Source organism: Microcaecilia unicolor, chromosome 1, assembly GCF_901765095.1.
Source record: "Microcaecilia unicolor chromosome 1, aMicUni1.1, whole genome shotgun sequence".
NCBI lineage: Eukaryota > Metazoa > Chordata > Amphibia > Gymnophiona > Siphonopidae > Microcaecilia > Microcaecilia unicolor.
The window spans coordinates 172,830,170-172,853,656 of NC_044031.1; the positions used below are offsets into that span (position 1 = coordinate 172,830,170).

The 23,487-nt window shown below is 43.2% G+C and overlaps 1 protein-coding gene across 2 annotated transcripts; it reads right to left on the reverse strand.

The window, feature by feature from the left end:
* Window positions 1-1,731: 1,731 nt before the first annotated feature.
* On the reverse strand, window positions 1,732-23,451 carry FKBP14 (FKBP prolyl isomerase 14). Of its 2 annotated transcripts, none has more exons than XM_030202540.1 (4): window positions 23,114-23,451; window positions 16,475-16,626; window positions 10,355-10,434; window positions 1,732-2,901 (listed from the first exon to the last, which is right to left on the reverse strand). In XM_030202540.1, exons 1-4 carry the CDS (start codon window positions 23,296-23,298, stop codon window positions 2,743-2,745), a joined length of 576 nt encoding a protein of 191 aa, XP_030058400.1. In that variant the 5' UTR covers window positions 23,299-23,451; the 3' UTR covers window positions 1,732-2,742. The 2 variants fall into 2 exon arrangements, with proteins under 2 accessions (XP_030058400.1, XP_030058399.1); XM_030202539.1 differs by having other exon boundaries at window positions 10,355-10,482; window positions 23,114-23,448.
* Window positions 23,452-23,487: the final 36 nt, after the last annotated feature.

Genomic DNA, 23,487 nt, shown 5'->3' on the forward strand with positions numbered 1-23,487 from the left:
CCACCTTATAAGGCACTGCCTATCTAAAAAACTTTTTACAAATGGACCGACAAAGAATGACATGGATGAAGCAGCTCACAGGTTTGCTTGCTGTGTTTTGAGTGAACGGTGATGGCTGTGCGGGGGAGTGGAAACAGATCAAATGTCTTCCTTACTTACAGTGGACTAGATAGCAAGGTTGCCAGATGGGAAAAATTTTCCCCGCCCAAAATCAGCCTTAAACCAGCCCAACGTCATCGACCCCGCCCCCTGACATCAGCTCTGACCATTTCCCCACCCCCCAACAACACCTCTGGCATCATAAACCCCGCCCCGGAAAAGCTTCTATTGGACCAAATTAGACCAATAGAAGCCCCGAAAAAAGAGCCCACACCCTGCACAGCTGCAGAGAAAAAGAAGCCCAATTTCCCGCAGCCCGCAACCTTCGATAATTTCCTGCATCCTGGCTTAAAAACCAGCCCAATTGGGTGGGAAACCAGCCCACCTGGCAACTTTGCTAGATAGGCTCACTTCCACTCCACTCACCGAAGTCACAGCTGCAATAAAGGCAGCAAACAGGCAGGCTCACCTCCATCCTGAGAGGGCAGGGAAGTGAAGGACAGAGGCAAGCCTGCCTGCTTGTTGCCTTTACTGCTGGCACCTGCCAGTTCATCGCTGCGACTTCAGTAAATAGAATATTTTGCAGGAGACAGAACACAATGAAGGGGAGCTGCCGGTACACTGGTTTGGAGGGAGGGGAAGGAAGAAGGGCTGAAGAAAAAAAGTGGATGTTGGGTGGAGGGAGGGGGCTATAAAGAGGTGGATGCTATGGGTGCTAGGAAAAAAATAGCATTTGTGTACAGGGAGGGGGCTATAATATTGGTTATGACACCTGCAGAATTTGCAAATTTTGTGGACAATAGGGTTCAGTATAGTTTTATACTAAAAAAATCTCACTAAATTCAGGAGAGGAAAAAAAAAGTCAGTGGCAACAGGGGCAGATTTAGGATGTGGAAAATGAGAAGCTTAGCAATAATTTTCAACACTAGACAAATGGAGGTTAGGCCTAAATTTATCTAAATTAAAATTAATTTTTAGCTGAACATGGCATAAAATTCTGAAGCTCAGCTTATTTTTGAATATCAGGCCCATTCTAGGTAGGTGTTTGCATGACAGGAGAGGCCAAGTCTCTGATGAACCACCAAGGAGGCCAAGTCTCTGATGAACCGAGTACAGCCATGTGAGGATCTATTAAGTTAGCCAATTTTAGCTGGTCTGCTGGGTGTGTGTGGGGGGGAGGGGGAGGTCATACATACTGGGGAATCCACTAGTTATCTTGCTTCTTTTGACTTGAAGCTTTTATCTCACTTAAGCTATCCTACTGCCACTGTTCTTACATATTATAAAAACAGCTCTGTTGTGTCACCATGTGAAGGCTGGTATATTAAACAAACATTCATTAGGGACTAGTGTTAGCTGATAGTCTGTTAAAAATAAAACCATGCTAACAATTTTCAATATTCATACTATAAATGAATATCCTTTTTTGCACAATATGCAATGCTGAAGTCTTGGAGGATTGCAAGGTGTTTCACAAATATATGCAAGAAACCTTCTGGTGTAACATCAGATCTACATGATGGTATCCAATGGGATACGGCCAGATGTAATTGTTTGGAGATAAAGTTAACTTGCCTGAGGTCACAAATCTATAGAAGGCATAATTTGAAATAAGGAGGCTCAAGCACTCAGTTCATGATCTACCAAAATTTTATTTAATTTTTTTTAGATAAGACAGATACACACCTTTATCTACATTGCCATTCATTATACCAATACAGATCACATATATAAAATACTGTCCGATGAAAGCTATTGGTTGTTGATTTGGGTGAGGCAAGGGGGGGGCTGGTGGTGACAAGAGGGCAAAAGATGTGAGACTTCTAGATTTATAACTATTAGAGACTACTTTGCAGGACACATTCATATGCCTAAGTGGATCCTGAAAAGAGTCTAATTGTTCTTCCTGTGGACCTAATGTAGAACCCCTCGATTACAAAAAAATCTTTTATGTCCCTTGATATTGATAAGAACTTTTGGTAACTACATATATTAACACCCCCCTCCCTCATTGTCAGAATGCACCTATTGGAACTTTGGTGTGGATGTAGCAAAAAAGTTAAGGGATAATCAGGGTGAGGGGGAAACCTTGGCCTCCTTTACTTGCTTTGAAATTCTAGTGGCACTAGTACACCAATTAAGTTATTAGTCAGGGACAGCCACAGACAAGGTGATACATGAGCCTCTTAGCAGAAAGTGGACTAAAACATTTGAGAGAATCTTAACAGTCTGTTGATGGCAAAGCTTTTAGGCACACTGCAGATAGAATTACTAAAGCTGTAAACTTACATATGCCATTCTGCTCTATTCCTCAAACAGCAAAAAAGTCTCAAAACTCTTGGGAACTGTTACGCTAAAAATCTGCAGTATTCAGGAACAAGGTTTAAAAGTACAGGATATTCACAAAAAAATTGTTTTGGCAAATTCACAGTAGAAGAAAAAGGCCATACTGTACAAATAAATCTTGATAAATTATAAATTAAGGCACTGGCTATAAAGAAAAAAGGTATCGTTAAGATTATCAGTGAGATGCTGGGAAACATGTCTCCATAGCAGTTCCGACAACAAGGAAGATTTTTCACCTGCATCAACAAAGTTGGTGCCACATGTACAACTGGGAAGAGATCATTGCAGCAGATCCCCTTAGAGTTCATCATGTCTGTATGTAAACTCCCTCGCAGAGATAAAGCCATCACCATCCTCATCTTCCTTCTTAAAGATGTCTTCCACAAGGGTATCATGATAGGTCTCATTCACCTCTGCTCCATGCTTCCCAAACTCCTTCTTCAAATAAACTTTCACCTGGTGAAGAGTAACAGAATTGCATTTTGTGACATTAAAAACTTACAAGCAGAACAGGAAAAAGTTAAATGTGAGATCCATTGGAGGTCCTGGTAGCTCTAAGCTGCCACAGGAAACTTTATATTTTGAAAGGTATTTTCATAAAATTTACATTGAACATGCATGCTCTCTTTTCCTATGCAATATAGATAATTTTTCTTATTTTTGGCAGAGTCTTTACCCTGATCCAGCAGAGCTAAATGTGACATCAGGAAGGACAAGCTAAATTTCTGATTAGATAAGTTATTTTTGAAATATTTTATATAGCTACTGAGTTGAATTTAAATGAGTTGGATTTTTTTAAATTAATAAAAAAGATCAATGAGAACTATGGTGAATATCCTGTGCTTGAAATGGTAGGCCAGGCACACCTTCTGATTAAAAAATAAAATGCTTTGTGTGTGGTTGTGTTATTTTCTTTTGATATGTTTTTCCCAACTGTTTCCATTTCATCTCTTCATACCCCATTCACTCAGTTCAGCCTCCTCCATCCTTCTTTCCCTCTTATTTCACCTGCCTCCAAACACCAGTCTTTCTACCTCCGAGCAAATGCTTTCCCTGCTCTGCTATAAAGGTTACATAATGTCTTCTGCATATATGAAGGTCAGCACTTCAGTGTGCCTCAACACTGGTGTCAGTGAAGCGCTGGGAGGTGCACCAAGATTTGACACAGTCCACAAGCCTGCCATGCGTACGTGGCAGGGTAGGGAGTTTAGCAGTGACAGATGTTAAGTACCCACTAATTCCTTTCCACCCATCCCTCAATGATTATAGCGGCTGCTAGCCCAAGCTGGAAAAAGTTGAGTCTGCTGCCCCCCTAACAGGCTCCAACCCTGGTAACCACCATTAGCTAGTGTTTGAAATTCTGTACCATGCTCCCACTCCTGTGGGTTCCTGCTTCCTTCCACATCACTTCCATTGCTGGCTGAAGAGAAGGAGACGACCCAACACCCCTGCTTGTTCTCTTCTGAAAATGTTGATCACTGGTTTAAAGAATACGATTTTTCACTGGGAGACATATTGAGATGGGAAAGATCATGGGGTGGGTAATCTGGTGGAGTGAGCCTGGGGCATATGAGGTGTCTGGTGTAGTGGTGTCACTACAGAATGAGAATCCTAGAAGTAGAAGTCCCCCTCCCCAAAAATATGGCTTTCAGGAATGAGATTAGGTGATTGAGAAGTGAGGAAAAGAATACAGGGGTTAGGTGGTAACTCAGATTGGATAATGAGAGCATGTATTGAAAGACCAAAACAGGGAATGCATAGGGGTAAGTTACATGGGCCGAGGTATTTCAGACCTGTGGAAATGCAGGGTGGGGAGTATTTTGCTTTTCGTTTTATACATAACTGAATAGAAAAAACTCAGTATTTTACTTTTTGTTTTACGAGTATCTCGGAGGTGCATCTGTAAATGTCAGATTCAGGACCTCTGAGGAAGGCCTGTTGGCCGAAACACGGACCGTGTAGGGTCCCAATAAACTTTTCTGGTGTTCTTACTCCCTATGGTCCTTTTCTGGTTTTGGTTCATCTTCCGCCCTTTTTGTGGTTTTCATTTTATGGGAGATTTGGACCTTCTTTTTGTTGGTTGGGAGGAGAGAGCATAAAACTGAACAGTGGCGTTTGAGAGGTAAGGACAGGTCTGAAGGAAATGGTGGAACTGGAAGAATATGGGAAGCTGAATAGGGGGTAAGAGGCAGAACAATGACTAGAAATCAGGGAAGGGATGAGAGAGAAGGAGCAAGGGCTTGTTAAGGAATGAAATGGTGGATAAGAGCTTAGGAGGCAGCAAGTGCAGAAGAGTTGCAAGACTAGGAAGAGTGAAAAAGGCTGGGTAAAGAAAGAGTAAGTGGCAGAGATGAAAAGCTAGTATGTAGGTAGGTGGTTAAAAAGTGAGATTGAGGATCAGATATTGAACAAGAGGGGAAGGAAGGAGATTGCACCAGTCCATAGGGGCTGTCATGCCCAGTGGGCACCTTTGCAATGCTTATGGGAGCAGACAGCCGAGCATTGCCACTGGCTCTATTGCCCTGCCTATTATGAGGCTGATCTTATCAGTGCCTCGATGTCCTCTGGAGAGTTACTGGGGGAACTAAAGTACTCCCAATCCCCCCTCCCTGGTGATTTTTTTTTTATAACACCAGCTGTATTGTCCCCATCCCAACATACAGCAGCACAGTGTGAGCGAATGAAACTAGCAAGTTTGTAGGGTGGTGGGGGGGGGGGGCGGCAAACGATGCCCACAACTACCCATTTCAGTTAGCAAGGTCCCTAGGGGTCCTGTGGTCAAATGGCTGCAGGCCACTATGGACTGTGCAAGGCAGGCTCCCCCTCCATCCAGGCCACAAAGGATCCTTACAGTCTGGGGCCCTTACAGTCTGCAGTGCCGAGATGCTTTGGACCAGGTCCTCTTCCTTTAACGAGGGGAAGGATTCTCTAGTGATCCAGCTTTTCCAGTGCAAGGAGCTTATTCAGCTTATCGATTTGGTATGTATTTAGTGTCATCCAAGGCAGAGCTCTAGGGCTCCAGAAGCCAAATAAGGCTTGTTTTATAGAATGCAAGGTGCTGGAGGGTATTTTCTGGGGCACTAAGCTCTTGAGCAGGTTTTTCATATTGCTTGAGAAGCTTCTTAAGTTGAATGCTCTGGTCATAGCAGTGACCTGGAAGGTGACAATTCCAGTTGAGAGGTGCTCTGCACTGAAGGGGCCCCATGACAAGAAGGTGGCGCAGCCTCTTAAGTAGGCCTTCACCTCCTTAATTTGCATTCAGGTCTCAGTATGTGGAGATATGACTTGTGCCCTTCTGTGCTGGGTTTCAGGAACTGCCAGAGGCCCAGGAGGTGGCACACTTTGAAATCAGGGTGGCCTTTCTGGCAGATGTAATCCAACCTCATCTGTCCTTGGTCAGTGGTGTTAGTGGTAGTGACTGTAGTCTTAAAAATGAAGATCCTTTAGGGGTTAGTTACTGGTGAAGACATAGAAAAGCTGATTAAGGTCCTAGGGGAGGTCAGGCCTCAGCATCTGGGGGGGGGGGGGGGGGAAGGAGAGAAGGTCATGGCTGAGGGATAATAGCCACCTTCTGGCATGCTCTTTTGTGGGCTCGGAGGATGAGAAAATCTGTATTCTTATCCTCCATGGTGTTAGGAAAGGGCTCTCAGCGAAGGTCTGTGGTTCAGGTGGGCAGCATACTCACAAGTGGACCCTAATCACCTCTTACCAGTGGATTCTGGAGGTAAACAGGAGTACTCTGGAGTTTGTCAACCCAATTTCCAGAGCCTTTATAGCATCCCCCTATGGTTCTCCCCTCAAAAAAGGGAGGCAGTTGAGGTCACTCAACAGCAGATGCTACAGCTGGGGGGCTGTGAAGCCAGTTCCCTGCAAGGAAGAAGGGTGGAGATGCTACTCTATTTTATGGAGTTCTAAAAAGATGGCTCCTAAAGACCAATTCTAGATCTGAATGGGTCAATGCCTCCCTTCAAGTCCTATGGTTCCATATGGAGACCCTTTGGTTGCCGATAGCCTTGGTCAGGCCAGGCAAATATATCTGACCTCCTTGAAGCTGATGGAAGTGCATCTCCATATTGCCATCCAGAAGCCTCAAGTGTTTTCTGCTCAGGGTTCTACCCTTTGGTGTGACAACTGCACCCCAGACCTTTTCAAACGTTATGCTAGTAGTGGTGCACCTCCACAGAATGGTGGGGGGGGGGGGGGGGGTAATCTGGGCCAACTTGGAAGTGGATTTGAAGGCAACTGTAGCAGTGTTCCACCTGTTCAAGGGCCTGGGCAATAAATTATGCCAAGAGTCAGCAGACACCTTCCCAGGAGCTGGAGTACCTTGGGAGTGCATTTTGACATCAAGCAGACTCGCTTCTTCCCATGGGTTGCATGCTTAGTTGCAGTCCCAGAAGAGACCTGTGTGCTCAGGACCCTTGAGCTACTTGTTGCTCCTTGGGTCCATGGCAGTGACCCATATACATCCTCATATGAATTCTACAGCCTGTGGCCTGAATACATTTGAAACCATCAGAAACCAGCATTTCTACAAAGGAAAATGACTGCTGGGCATACCATGACTTCATCCATGGACATGCTTACTGCAAACTCGCCTCAAGTTATCTCCTGGGAAAAGTGGAGGAGCATACCGCACAAGAGACCATGGCTCCAAGTTTTTAATGAGAATTGAGAGGGAGGTTTGCTACTATCTGCCAGTGCACCCTGGTCTGATAAAAGTTTCCATGCTAACAAGGGATCCCTGACAGTGTAGGTGGATATTGTGCATTGGCTTGCACAGGATGAAGCATTCAGACACTGTTCCAGGCTGTTCTCCTGCAGTGGGACTAACATGGTCCTTAATGCCTCGTTAAGCCTAATCATTTGAACCCCTGAAGGATCACACGCTGAAGGCATTTTTTCTGGTAGCCATTTGTCCTGGCGGATGGGTGTCACAGTTGCAGCCTGGTCTTGCAGGGACCCTTACTTGCCCTTTTCAGATGCTGAGCCCTGCTTTTGTTTTTTTCCATATATTTTTTTTAATGGTATCAAAAAATAGATGCACCGAGCACACGAACATTTAGAAAACAGCGATTTTTGAAACAGATGTTTTCTAAGTTGAATAGCTATGTTCACCACTCGATTTTTGGATGTATTCATTTAAAACATCCTAAATTGGACTTAGATGTGTCATATCAAAAAAGTCCCCCTAATGCTCTTGTTTGGAAAATTGTAAAGCCAATTTTTAGATATTGCTAATCTTGTTTATAAGGTTAAAAGGTAGAAGTTATTACATACAGTTTGTGTTACTTTACTGTAGCCCAGTTATTAGTAATTAGGTCTCATTACATAAAACGGGACCAGAGCTAAAACAGCATGAGCTAGAGATAACATGTCGCAGTTGATAACTTATGGTACATCTAGGAATGTAGGTGTTAGAAGTTTGAAAATGGCCCGCATGTGCACTGCATACATACTCTACCCACAATGGGATGGAGTTGGGAGGCTTCAACTTCCAAAACTTAAGGTGTGAGCAAATCCAAATAAACTTAAGATGTGTATACTTTAGGATTTTCAGGAACAGATATAAATTTTGATGAAATTGTGTAGTAAACAGCTGGTTTAAAATGTATGAGAAGGGATATATTAACTTTCAAGAAGGAAAAAAGTATGCATGTAACTTATGCATATATTTTCTGCAAGAGCAAGGCAGCTTGTTACAAAATAAAACTGATTTTAGTTATTTTAATTATCCCCAGGAATAGTATAAAGATACTCTGCATTTGTCACCACTTTAGTTACTTTTCATAGCGACTCATATGTATAAAATAGCATACCAGCCTAAGCAGATCTACAAGACTAGTCAGTCAGGTGCGCTAGTGTTTTTAGCTCACACTAGAAATCAGCTGGTGCAAAACATCGAGCCTCACAGGAATATAATTGGCACTTAGCGCCAGCCTATTTCGAGACAAGCTATAAATGCTAGCACACCTTAGTTAAGAGACCCTCTTAATGGGTAAGTAGTTTATTCTGGGTATGATAGTTCCAAAAACTTAGTACTTATCAGTAGCCTATAGGCACCAAAAGGCCCTTAAATATGGTATGTTGTGCTGCTATAGCAGCCAGTCTTTATGGGTTTCATCATGCCTACTGTAAAAAAAAAAGTGCCTCATTTTGATGTAATCTGGTTTGTGTTCTGTTTTTCAGAAAAAGTTCAAAGAAGAGCAACCAAAAAGATTAAGGGGATGAACTCCTCTCATATGAGGAAAGGCTAAAGAGGTTGCAGCTCTTCAGCTTGGAAAAGAGATGGCTGAGGGGGATATTGAGGTCTACAAAATACCGAGTGGAATAGAGCGAGTAAAAGTGATTCACTTTTTCACTCAAGACCAGGGGACAATGAAAATTACACAGAAGTTTAACAAATAGGAGGAAATATTTTTTTCACAAAGAATAAGCTCTGGAACTCGTTGCCAGAGGTTGTGGTGGTTAGTATATCTGGGTTTTTCATTTGGATAAATTCTTAGAGGAAAAGTCCAAAGTCTGGAGGTGGACACGGGGGAAGCCATTGCTTGCCCTGGAATTGGTAAAATGGAATATTGCTATTTGGGTTTCTCCCAGGTACTTGTGACATGTATTGGCCACTGTTGGAAGCAGGATACTGGGCTAGATGGACCCAGTATGGCTATTATGTTCTTGGTTACACTGGTATAGTTCTGCTGTGTGGCATTTTCTGTTTACTTAAGGTTGGATGGGATCTATTAACTCCTTGTCTCTTTAGAAAGAAATATAGTACGACTGCCGTGTTCCACCACACAACATGGAAATAAAGATCAATGAGCTCCTCAGCAAGTACCCAGCTGCTGGAGCATTAACTCCAAGAGGCCACCTAATTTGTGCAGCAGTTATATGCATACTTTCCTCTTTAAAAAAAAAAAAAAAAAGTTGCCCCACAATAAATGTGCTCATATTTACACCTTGTATTTAATACACACACATTGTTTTCATTTTATACAAAAGTATCCCCTGGGACTCGTGACAAATATTTCAAAAGGCATAAAGTGATAGTGGAAAAAGAGTCAAGAGCAATATTAATTTTACTCATTTGATGCATGCTTACTTTGATGGTCTTAAAAATAAAAACCCACTAAACTACCAAAAGTTAGAAACTATCCAGAGCTGACTAAAGGCTACAAATGTGGACAAAGGTGTGTAAGCATGGCATCTCCTTGGGAGATTTAAAAATTTTTCAAAGCAGCCATTGTGCTTGATACTTCAGTAGCTTTTTTTTTCCCCCCAGGTGGAACTGAATTACATCATTTGCCTCGCATTTGAGGCAGAAGACTCTTGCAGTGTTTTAGACGTTATGATTCCTTCCCAAGCATGGGAGCCAACTTTTCAAAATTATTGGGGGTGCTAAGCCCAATGGAAATAACCCCTCCCTGGACATATACAAGGAATTTTTTCAATATTGGGGGTGCTCAAGCACCCACAGAGCCAGCTCCTGTGTTCCCAAGGCTTTTATAGGTACTCACTGAGCTACAATTCCTTGCATGACATCAGGAGAACTATTGTGAATATCCAAATAGTGTCCCTCCCCCTCCCCCCCAAGAGGGCTAGACTCTCTCCAGATTCCTTATTGTGAATCAGTGGCAAAATGTGCATCAGAATTCATCAGGAATCATGATATGAACACCTGTGTGGCTCCTGAACTGAATGGAGACCACCAACTCATTTCACACGGGCCATTTTAAGTCCCTACAGACCTGAGATGATTTGACTCAATAGAGGTGAATAGGGATTTGTCAGAGTTAAGGCCCCAAAACATTATCACAGCCAGGACTCTAATAGAGCACCACACTGGTCGTTTCTAGAATATTCCGACACTGAAGAATCAATTGGGGGGGGGGGGGAGGGGTTATTTCTTTACCTCTGCCTTGGATAACTTCCAGTCATCGTTGAGATCCATTTCTTGAAATGATTCATGGGATCTTGGTCCATTTCTAATCTCTATTAGGGATACGATAAACTTCAGTGTGCTTTCTGGAGGAATTTTTCCTACAGGATAACCAAATCATGTAAATGAAAGGTATGCTAACAGTTTTGACCCCCCCCCCCCCCCTCCCAATATATACAAAGTGTGGATACTTGGAACATAAGGAAGATGGCTGTATAGTATTTAAAGTATCTTACCATTGCTGCAATTAAACTAGATCTTTTTCTTATTACATGATTTTAAGTACTGTAGATAAGGAAAAACATGTAAATACTTATTGGATAAAATGATTTAAAATAGCAAGTTCAGATTAAATACCTAAACCAACATACTGTCTGAGCATATGTAACACCATGAAAATCCATCAGAATGATTTTCTTTAAAGACACTCATCTCAAATGTAGGGTAAAAGTGACCTACTGAGGCTGCATACCAATTCTGCTTACTCAATTTTTCAAAACATTTTCCACAAGAGGCCACACAATGTATTAGCCCATCTTGCTAGTCCTGTCTTCCCCACCCCCTCCTGGATTTGGCAGCCATTTTGAGACTGGAGCCAAAGGAAGGAGTGGGGATTGCTCCCGCTCCCACTAGCCACATGGTAAATCCGGGAGGTGGGATGCTGCCGACAGATGGTCTAGTAGGAGGTACTGTTCAGGGGCTGAGCCTAGTTTTGTTTTTGGCTTCAGGTTTGGCTGAAGCCACGTGGCCAATTTCAGCCAAAACTGAAAATTCTGGTTTTGGTCAGGGTCTACTTCCTGTTACTATGTGGTAGGATCCAGAGTGTTTGGGACCTAGCACAGTCCTGCAGCATGCACTTGAGCAGAGGCTCTACAGTGCTTTTTTTTTTTTTGCTGAACATTGAGTACAAAGGAAGGCACTATAAGGTAAGGTTTGAGGGGAAGACAGGAGAGGCAGAGGTAAAGATGCTGAGCTCGAAGTAGAGATATGCTGGTCTGGCAGAAAATGATATGTGGAAAAGAAACTCATGGGGGTGAGAAGGAGGAATGGGAAGGAGAGCAGGAAGAATAGGGAAAGAATAAATATTTATAAAGAAAAATGCATTCAAATATTAACTAGTGAAGGAAAGAAATAAGAGCTAAAGTGAAAGGAGAAGACACTAGACAGAAAGGCGGCATGAGGAACAGTGGTCATGTTTAGGAAATTCTGTGCATTCAAATACTTGTTTTGCCTCAGTGGGTAGATGTTATAGGCATGCATAGTATAACAACTTATAGTAGACACATGCAAGCTTACCAGTCAGCCCAGTGACAAACCGTGAGAACTGCATGCACCAACCCTGTTAGTGCTGGCTTCAGTCCAAGGAAGCATGCAACATGCCATAAAGTACTACACATCTAATGTTAAAACAAACAAGGGAGTGATTGCATTACTACACTTAGTATCTATTTCCAGAGTGAAAATGGTTAGCTGTTTTGTAAGTGATACAGTGACATCTGTCTTATATCATTCTTAGGAAGAAATAGCAGCCTTATCAAAAATGTGTAAATGCCTTTGGAAGAAAAACAAAAAACCTCATGCCCCTGGTTTAAAAGCAGGGCACATGAAAGAGAAGCAAGGAACACTTCAGAGCTCGGCATTTTGTACAAAATTAAAAGGCACCAATTCATAGGCAGATCAAAAGCAAAACACAGGCACTAGAGGGCTAATAGCACCATACTAGTATCTGTGTTTGCTCCCGCCTGATGATCAGAGTCAGCGAGTGTGTGTAACAATGAGTTTACATGCTCCAAATGCAGTGAGCATGCAAATGCATGCTAAAAAGGACATTATTCCTCCAATGCTTATCTGGCAGTGTGCCAAACAGCACTGCTCCTGCAGCAAACCCTACACCAGCTCTTAGCTGGCATTAGGGTTTGCCTGGGCATTGGGGAGACCCTGTCCAGCATAAATTTTAATACTCAGACCCCCTCCCTACAATAGATGAAATCCCTGGTGGTCCAGTGTGACCCTAGCAGCCCCCCTCCCCATGAATCCTCCTGTATCTGTAAGGAGAAGGGAGTAGCACTCCCCCTCCTGCGACACCTTCACAATGGCAATGCCCTGGCCAGTGCATCCTGGGATGTGCTGGACAGGGCTTCCCTACCATATAAGGGTGTTTCTACCATATGGTAGGGAAGCCCCACTCAGCACATCCCAGGATGCATTGGGTAGGGCACCACCATTTTTGAAGGCAGCACTCACAAGAGGGCGTACTACTCGCTCAGCCTGCTTAAAGGTACAGGGGGTTAGGGGGCTTGCGGGGGAGGTGGAGGTTCACTGGACCTCCAGCCCTGTTTGGACTGGTTTGACAGGTCTGGGCTTCAACAGTTAGGACCCAGGCACAATTCTCCCGATGATCAAAACTAATAGTGCACATAAGTTTGCTTATTATTAGTTTTGATCGGGGCTTTATTTCCCTGCACTGTTCGGAACAGTGTGGAGTTTTTGATCTTTGGCCCATCAGAGCATTGCTAATCTGTAACCACCTTTAACTTCTGTTCCTTTACTGGGTCTGATTCTCAACACTTCCCTAGTCATTTGACCCAAGGAAATGGAAGTATGAAAACTCACCTTTTCCTTTCCATAGCTGGGATAGGGCTTTGTATTATCCTTCAATATGAGCAACTCATGTCATCACTTTGGCAAAATTCTAAAAAAGTGCCTAATGATCAGGAGGATTCAGCAAGTTCTGTAAATAATCCCTACCAAGATCCACCCTAGAGATGGTTACATATGCAAAAACTTACCAGAATATACAATTTAGAAAGGTTGTACAACATCATCATGTACAGATTCAGATGCACATAAGCATGTTTGAATTTTAAGAACATAAGAATAGCCATACTGAGAGTCAGACCAGTGGTCCATCTAGCCCAGTATCCTGCTTCCAACAGTGGCCAATCCAAGTCACACGTACCTGGCAGAAACCCAAATAGTAGCAATATTCCATGATACCAATCCCAAGGCAAGCAGTGGCTTCCCTATGTGTCTCAATAGGGGACTATGGGACTTGTCCAAACCTTTTTTTTTAAACCCAGATAGAACAGCAGTTACCACGTCCTCTTGCAAAGAATTCTATTCTGCGAGTTAAAGATATATGTCCTATTAAAATTTCCATGTAACTTCATTCTTCATTGAATGGCCCCTAATATTTGTACTTTTTTGAAAGACTAAAATAAAAATTGATTCACTTGTACACCAAGGATTTTGTAGACCAATCTCCTCCCCTCAGCTGTCTTTTCCAAGCTGAAGAGCCCTAACTGCTTTAGCCTTTCTTCATATGAGAGGCATTCCAACCCTCTTCCAATATATATATTAAATACTGTGACCAGAACTGAACCCATGTGATGTCACACCATGGTGCGATGAGACATTAACCAAAGTGGACCTTTGAAGTGATATTCAAAGTTAGTGTTGTGGCTGCTGTTTTGGGCAATTGGGAATATATAGCAATGACAGTCAAACTAGTACCAAGCTCCTTTATTGGACCGTCCTGGACGACAAAGCTATCCACAGATGTAAACTATGCTTCCTTCAGGGCTAAGTTTAGCAGTCAGATCCAAGTAAATTGCAGGACTATCTGGCTGCTATAAAACTTAGCTGTCAGTCGAATATCAGCTTAATTTAGAAGTCAAGAAAACCCACAAATTCAATGCTGTCACCAGATACAGCCCTGGCACTGAATTTCTGGGTTTGCCGCCAACCATGGGAGTTAGCCAGCCTCCTAGTAACAGTTCCACTGAGTTTACAACAAGCAAGCACCTATTATGAAACTTATTTGTTCTAACACCCTGGCAGAACAGAAAAACACTAAGCAAGAAAGTTTTTTGCCTTTGGGGAATTTTGAGTGGCAGTACTTATAAAAGTGTACAAAGTTTCACAATGGTAGTACACGGGCTCTCTGAGAATTTTTTTTTTGGGGGGGAGGGGGTTAAAGAGATGTGCCCCCAATTATGTAAATAAAAATCTTTCACGGCTTGTCTCAACATACCAACAGATATCTTGTCTTTTCCTCAACAATTTATGGAACATGTTGGCCACGTGTGGAAAAACCTGAGAAGCAAAAAGCTTCCATGTCCAGTTATGACAGCCTCCAAAAAGCTTTTATGTACACTGTGCTCACTTGGTTACCTAGGTCAGCACTGTTGATTTCTGAGGTTGAGAGAGACAGAGAACCCTAAGACAGCCACATGGAAGTGGAAACTGCTGGGTTACGTCAGAATTCATGACTTAAAAGCCAGCCATTGCATATCCAACAGTCCCAAACCGATGTGGACAGTACAGGTTGGACTTTGACATTTGGCCCCAGGTCAACTTTCTGTTCATGTGAGATCACATGGGGCCTAGCTATCCCTACAATGCACTGGGCATGCCATAGACCATGCACAATTATCCACTGGCCCCAAAATTTTTAGACAATTTCCAGCACAGGTTGTACCAGGGAGCACTGTGGCTCATCCTCCAAAGTGTGTAGATCTAATCTCTGGAAGCCAAAAAAAGAAACCTAGACAAGTTCCTGGGAGGAAAAGTCCATAGTCTGCTATTGAGACAGACCTGGGGAAGCCACTGCTTGCCCTGGGATTGGTAGCATGGAATGTTGATACTATTTGGGTTTCTGCAAGGTACTTGTGACCTGGATTGGCCACTATTGGAAGCAAGATACTGGACTAGATGGACCATTGGTCTGACCTAGTATGATTATTATGTTCTTATGAAGCAGATACAGTTGGAAGATAAAAGAACTTTAGTAGCTAAATTAAAATGAAGACTGACATGTATTTTGCCCCTGATGTAGCCTATGCTAGGTGAAAGACGGCCATGTCAGGCGTCATAAGCGTTGACTCCGTGGGTACTCGAGCACTCCCAATATTTGACCTGCTGGAATTTCCCAGCCAGCCCAACCTGCCTGCCCTCTTCTCCCTCAACAGTCCTCCACCTGCCCCCCAGAATTTAAAACTCATCTTACCTCAGGGTCCTGGCGGCAGCAGTGAAAGGCAAGCAGGCTCGGTGCTTCAGCCTTCCTTTCTCTCAGCTCTGGTCCCACCCTCATTTCTTGTTTCCACAAGGGTGGGACCAGAGCTGAAAGAAAGGAAGACTGAAGCACCGAGCCTGCTTGCCTTTCACTGCCGCCGCTGGGACCCCAAGGTAAGACGAGGTAAATTCTGGGCGGCATGCAGGAAGGCGAGGGGCAGGTGGAAGACTGTTGTGGGAGAGGGTGGGGGCAATGCACCACCTGTAAAAAAAAATTTCAGCACCCCCCCAATCACTGAAAAGTTGGTTCCTATGTCAGGCACAGTTTAATTTAACTACAAGGAATTAATCTTGATTAACATGTTAATTGCAGTGTTTAGTCAATTAAAAATTTAATCATGATTATTAGTTTGCCTCCCTCCCCCACCTGCATGGAGGTGGGACAGAATTGAAGGCAGGGATCTGAAGATAGTGGGCCATTAATTAGTGGCATAGCCACAGGGGAGGGGCCTTGGAAACCTGGGTCCCCTCCAAAGCTGTAGTACCTGTTCAATGGCTGGTGGGGCTGCTGAAAACCCTGCCAGTGAAGAAATCCACAGCATGCCTCCAGCCACCAATGCTTGCACTCCCAGAGCATGCTCAGTTCACGAATGAGCGTGCTCAGGGAGTACCGGCATTAGTAGCTGGAGGCACCCTGCTGATTTTCTCGCTCTTGAGGCGGCCCGAGGAAGGGGGCTGCTTTTGGCAGCCTTCAGCAACCCCATTAGCAAAAGGTAATATCTAATGTGGGGAGGGGAGAGAGGAAGTGTCCCCCGCCCCCCCCAAGGACTGCTGGCCATGTCCTGTGATTAATCACGAGAATATAAATTTGAGTTTTAATCGAGCTGCAGCCCTATTTACTACTAAAGTTCTTGTTTTATCTTCCAACCACTGTCTGCTTCTACAGTTTTATTTTTTTTTCCTCTTCTGGAACTAGCAAACTGCCTATTTGTTTTTTATACCATCCATGGATGCCATGCAGCCTTGTCAGTTCACATTATCTACCACTTCTCAGCAGGCTTTCAGCTTTTTGTACTTTACCTTTTCCACGCTTTCCATAAGCCAGGGCAGGAGGAACGATTAACTGCCTTTTTTCTCCTACACACATATTTTGCAAACCTTTTTCCCAGCCTTTAATGACTTCATTTATGCCAAGCGTAAACCATACTGGCTGGCCCTTGTTATCCTGGTAACTAAAAAGAAACCATTTTAAAGTTTACAAAAAGGTGTCAAGAAAAGGACACTTAAAACAAATTGGCCAATTCACACAAATTTACAAATTGTAAAGTCAATCCTTAATGCATGTATAGCCTGCAGCTAAGGCTAAAACACAGGCTCAGATGCTCAAAACTTAACAGCACTAGGAACAATTAGTGCCTGAACTGCACGCAGGTTAATGTGCACAGTATACACAAACTCCTCCAGCACGTGTGCTAATCTGTGTGCTGAACATCAGCAAATTGAAATTTAATGGATTCAAAATCAGGGCGATTATGTATTCACCCCAATACTCAAACTTAACGCTGAAAACATCACCAGGTTGGGGATGACATTCAGGTTTTGAAGAGAGGATTTCTTCTGCATTTCTTCATGCAAGTTGCTGGGGTTCAGCTTCTTTTGAAAGGAGAAAGCAGCCCATATAGCTGATAGTGAAAAAAACCAAACATGTCTGTGAGTCCGAGCAAAGCTGGTGTGAGGGTGGGCATTGGCACCTGTTTCCCTGCACTTTGGTGCGAGCCCTTTAGGGGACTTATGGGGTGAGGGCTTATATTTCACACAGGGACACAGACAAAGCTGAGCCCAACATTTCCCCCCCCCCCCCCCCACAAGCCTGCTTTCTTGCTTGTCTCTCCTGCTAGCTCCACAGGTCCTTCTTCCTGATGCATCCAAACAAGAAGTACTTCACACAGGAAGTGGGACACGGCAGAAAGAAGGACCTGTGGCAGGCAGAGCAGAGTTAACATGATAACTCTGCTCTGTGGCACACAGAAGCAAGACAGCCATGCTAGCACTGGACAGGCACCAGGCCCCCCCCTTGGAGGCTAGGCCCTGGGGAATTTTGCCTCTCCTGCCTCCCCTCTTGGCAATCCTGATTTCACACATGGGGAAGGGGGGGCCAATGTGATCTTTTTGACTGGTGAATGCGCATGGAAGTTTCGTGGTAAGTGCAGCCATTGTGTTAAAGCATCAGTAATTCCTCCCCCCCTTGCTTTCACTTTGCTAGTATGCATAACATTGTGCCCCATTTGCTTTTTTTTTGGGGGGGGGGGGGGGGGGCGCTAGTTTTCAGTGCTGTTCTTGGGCTGTGGGATGTGCGCTCTTGCCTTTAGCGCCGGAGTTTTGAGCATCAGGACCTTAGGTGCTTAAAAAAATTCAGGGCCAATTAGTGATACAATTTGGCCACACACTGTATGTCCAAAATATATCTTTTAGGAATAGGAAGGATACAGCGTGGATGCTAAAATTATCCATATTTTATTGATATTGAGCCACCATACATATCTTTAACCAGTTAGCAGGACCATGCAAAAAAGTAACTTGAAATGGATAAGCCATCTGTAACCTTAATTTTGCATAATCAATGGACCTACCTAAATAGGTAAGGCCGCTGAAAGATCAGGCATAAACATGCTGATAAGTGTATAATTATGGTACAGCCAGAGACCCCCCCACTGGAATGGTGGTGGGCCCAGTCACAGAGCTCAGGCCATTACAGACCTTGGCTGAGTCAGAAATCTGATGGCTGACATAACTGGGAGCTTCCTGGAAAAGTATGGCCTAGTTTGTAGCCCAGATTGAGGCCTAAAAGTTAAGTCAATAGATATGGAAACAAAATGGAGGATTTCAACACAAAATGGAAGCCCGTATCTGTTACAAAGTGGAATTTTCTCTAATGTAAGTTAGAAAAACAAGTTGAGAAATAAGTGAGTCATAGCAGGTGCAAAGAAAATAGGGAACTAGTTGTTCCAGAGAGGAGGGAGACTTCCTGTGAGCAGGATTGTGGTCAGCTGGTGTGAGAAAGGAAAGGCGTAGCAAGATAGAAGCTACTCATTAGCATGAGCCAATCAGTGACAACCATGACATTAGCATAGATCCAATCAGGTATATCTACTGTCATATTATCCATATCCTGAGGGCGCCTATAAAATTCAGGGTAGTTCCTGGTTTAAGTTAGAGAGAAAAGGGTTGGCACTCTCTCTCCAAGGGAAACCAATGTGTCCAGCAGAATTAACGAATTACCTAATTACCTAATTGCTTTCCCTTGTAAAACCTCTAATTGGTAAAAGAAATTATAAAAGATTAGCACATAATTAACACCTGTTTGCAGCTTATTATATTCCTATAATTAATTGATTGTACATGCCTGTTGTCAATCACTGATTTGACTTATACCTTAGCAAATAAACTCCTCATTCCAAATGATGATCTGTGGGCTTCACTTAATGATCAAAGGCTGTAAGTATAAATGCATTGTATAACTTGTAATCTAAATCCAGTTTGTCATAAGGCTGGTATCTTTTCCTTAGACCTAACGTCTCCCTTAGAGGCAATAACTCCTTGAGTACCCCAGTATTAGTGCTATTTAGAGATGGAGTCAGATTTAAGGTCACTCCAGCCTTCTTGGGGGGCTCGGGACCCCTAATTTCTCAACATAAGCTATCCACTTACTGCATCTTAATGTGGTGCCCATTGGCCACTGATCCCTCTCTCATCAGATCAGGCTTGTCCTAGTTCAGTCCTCAAGGGCTGCAAGCAGACCAGGATATCCCCAATGAATATGAATGAGGAGAGATCTGTATACAATGTAGTAGGCATGCAAATCTCTCATGCAACGTCATTAGGAATATACCGAAAACCTGGCCTGTTTGCAGCCCTCAAGGACAAGCCTGAATTAGACAGACATTTGAATGACTCCCAGAAAAACTTTACTGCATATCCTCCATTTCTTCCCAATGCAGAATAGGTTGGGCAACTGGGACCATAGCTAAGGCTGCCAACTGAATCCAGATTTGCAGGACAGGGTTGATCTACTCCTGGGTTTACCCCACTGCATGCAGGGACTTGAGTCTTGCTTTTGTTAAGGAATGCAATAGGAGACTCAGAACTACAAGTCCTGCATGCAGTGGATTAAACCCAGGACTAGCTAAACGCTGTCCTGCAAATCTGGATTCAGTTGGCAGCCTGATCCACTCCTGGGTTTAATCCACTGCATGCAGGGACTTTTGAGTCTTGCTTTTCTTAAGGAATGCAATGGGAGACTCAGAACTACAAGTCCCTGCATGCAGTGGATTAAACCCAGGACTGGATCAATACTGTCCTGAAAATCTGGATTCAGTTGGCAGCCTTAGCATAACATTTTGCTTCACACAGCTTTTGCAATTAAGGTGCTTGGGGGAAGGGGTACAATTTGGTTTGTTTGGCCACCTTCCAACCAAAAAGGTTCAGCTACCCCTGATTTCAACTATATTTTTAGTCTGCCCAAAACTAAGCAAAATTACCCAGGCTTTAGAAATGTATGAAGGCAGTAACAGGTGTTCTGCTAGCACTGTAAAAAGACTTTTATAGACTTTCTTCCCACCCACCCCCACAATATACCAACTTACTTTCTGGTGGGGTGACAGAAGGGGGCAATGTTGGCAGATAAGGATGGTGGTGTTGGGGGGGGGGGGGGGGTCATACTACGGCTGGGGAAGATCCGATGGGTCTGGAAAGGGGATTATAATTAACAGGGGCTAGAGATGGAAGATGGGTGTACAAGGATTCACCTGAAAAAGGGGGCTAACAGGGAGGCAGATGAACTAAGGTTTGGGGCTTGAAGATGGGTTTGATGCAGAGGCTCAGAGAAGGGGGCTAAATGCTAATGCAGGAACCGAGGATGGATTATTGAAGAAGGCAGAATGTAAAAAGCAGCTCAGAAAGCAGGTAGAGGGGGAACAGACAATGGAGTGGACCAGAGGGAAGGTATCAGAACGGAAAGGAGGAAGTGAGAAGGTATCAAAATTGAGGAAGAAAGGTCAAGTGTGGAAGGAGGGAGGAGAGACGGATATAGTGGGAATTAAAAAAAAAATGTTACTAAAATGAACATATAAAAAAGGGACAGATTTTTTTCAAGGGAATGAGGAAACTGGGTAGCAGTTATGATAAATAAGTGGACCAGATGCCACGAGCTGATTGACAGGTGAGCTGGGAATGGTGAGGGAATGAGACAGAAAAAAAGTGAGAAGATGAAAAAGCTTGGGTAGATAGATTTGGAAGAGGGATACTGAAGATCAGAGAAGATAAAGGAGTTAAATCTAGCTACTGAGTGGAGATAAACAGAAGAAATAAGGAACAATGAAGAGTAACAAGACAGATGTAGAATAGAAGACAGGAGAAGAAAGAAGAAATAAAACAGTACCCTGTCTTGCACCACTGCTGTGGGACATTGTGGCAGTCATTTTGACTGTACAGCCAGCATGGGCAGAACAGAGGACGCTACTGCCACGACAAGCCACTAGACCACCAAGGTTTATAAGGTAGGTCTAGAGGGGACTGAGGCCAGAGTGGGGTGCATTTGGGGTCAGGAATGGGGCATTTTGGTTAAAGCTGAAAATGCACTAGCATTTTTTGCCAAAACATGGCTGAATTTGCATTTTGGTGCAGTTTTGGCAAAAAAAAAAAAAGTTTGGTTGGTCTCTAGTTTGTGTTGTCTTCATCTAAGTTCTTTCCCAGCGTTCCGTTCTCTTTTCTCCCATCTTCCTTTCTACATCTCACTGATATTACCAAGATGAGGCCACTAGACCACTAGGGTTTGTAAGGTAGATGGGGGGGGGGGGGGCAGAAATGTTTAGTTTCTATTCAAGCTTGTTTTGTCTTTTCAGCTGGAAGTATACTGGTGTTCTAGAGTGCTGCCTTTTATAGGTAGAGTTATTATCCGAGTCCTATACAGCACTGTGCTGCCTTTTATAGGTAGGGTTATTGCTATCCTATATAGAACTGTTTGGAACTCTGACGAGATCTCCCCCTCTAGTCTCCCACTAACTTGGAAAAAATGGTCCCTTTCAATTTTCATGTCTGGGGTCCATTCAGTCCTAGTAAAATACTATGCCACTGCCTGGCCCACTCTGGGTATTTTCTTTTAGTTACAACCATATTTCTATAGTAATGATTTGTGCAAAAGCATTCCCTGGCTAAATTTATTTTTAAATTGTCTTTAGATCACTCCCAAAGCACCATACAATTAAAAGTGTGAGGAACACTGATTGCTTGAGTGGAAGAGCTTACTACATATTTGTATCCAGAGAACCCTCTGATACTACCCAGTCATTTAGAATGCAGATACTATAGCCTTGGGCAAAACTTACTGAGAAAAGGGGTTAGAAATGGGTTCAGCTGGTTTGTCATTATGCCAACCACATTTATTATTTTTTAGGAATGTGTTCAGGGGGAAAAAATTCCCCATTTAATGAAATTCAAAGGGGTGTGTGGTTTACTGGTCACATAACCTATACAGTAAAATGCTTAAAATGTATAACTTGTTTAAATCATGTTTATACACCTGCTGCTGCTCCTTATGATCTTGAGCAAGTAATTTAGGGGCCTTTTACTAAAACATAGCTCATGCTAAATGCTGCATGTCCTATTTCATACCTATGGGTCACACAGCACTTAGTGCATGCTAATGTCTGTCAGTGTGCACTAAGATTTAGCAACAGTGCCCCTTAAACCTTCATTGTTTTAAGTCAGATTTAGATTATAAGCCCTCTGGGAGCAGAGAAATTCCTAGAGTACCAGAACGTAATTGAGCTACTATGGAAGAGATGCGAGCTAAATCCAAATGAAAGTATTAAATTTAAGGTTGAGCTAAACACATGTGGTGGAACAGCCTAGTGGTTAGTGCAGTGGACTTCGTAACCCTCCATTACCGCCCCAGGTACAAAATAAGTACCCCAATATATGTAAACCGCTTTGAATGTAGTTGCAAGAAGCCTCAGAAAGGCAATAAGCCCCATTTCCCTTTCCCATTATTTTACAAGCAGGGGTCACTTTACTAGACAATTTTAACATGAGAACCACTAACTAAAATGAAGGCCACTTACCTCAACCCATCTCACATCCCCTAACATACTCCATTTCCAAAAAAGAAAAAATTGTTTACGCACTCAATTGATTTTTTGAATTACACAGTTGGCCACATTCATTCATAATTAAATAATTTAAGTCAGTGTCTGTCTACCCACCCATTTACTCTACTTCCAATACAATACTTCTGCCTTATCACTGCCTGCAAGAATACTTTGCATTTTTAGGCTTCCTATATGTACATACACATCAGTAGTGATCTTGTACTTTATATACCAGATTACGTTTTGTTCACAAGTTCAGAGAATCTAGTTCTGCGTTCCGTGCTGCTTACACTCTTGAGTTTTGCAGCTTTCCTCTGAACATACTAACCCCGAAATATAAGGTGTACTAAACACAAATTACCATTTATTAGGTGCTAAGTACCTCCAGTACTAAGCTACCTGCTTCACCGAGTACAAAAGATAATTGGGGTTATATTTAGCACTCAAATTTCGAAAAGTTAGCATCTACATAATTTAGAATATGATGTGTATGGTAATAAATTGCTATGATTATCAACCATCCTGATGGTGCCGTGAAAGAAGGTATGTCAAGAAATAACGGAGGATCACTTACGTGGAGTGAAAAAGTGTACCATTTTGTTCTACAAAGCCTTCATAGTGCACCAAGAGCATATCCCCGTTTTTCGTCTTTCTTTGGCAAACGAAAGGCTTCTGAATTACAACCACCTCTACCTCCGCTTCTGGAATCAGAGCACCGCTCACACAGCTCAGAAAAGCAGAAAGAAACACTATCAACATCGTGTTGCAAAAGCGACCGTACTCTAATAACACAGGCCAGTATCAATGATAATTGCTACACCAACAGTTTTTCACCCAAGAAGCACAATTTTCATAAATCCCCTCCCCGGCAGACGTGGCAAACTTAACCCCTCCACGTCCAAAGCCCTTCCAACCGTAGCACAGGACAGCGCTTATCTTCTCTCCGGG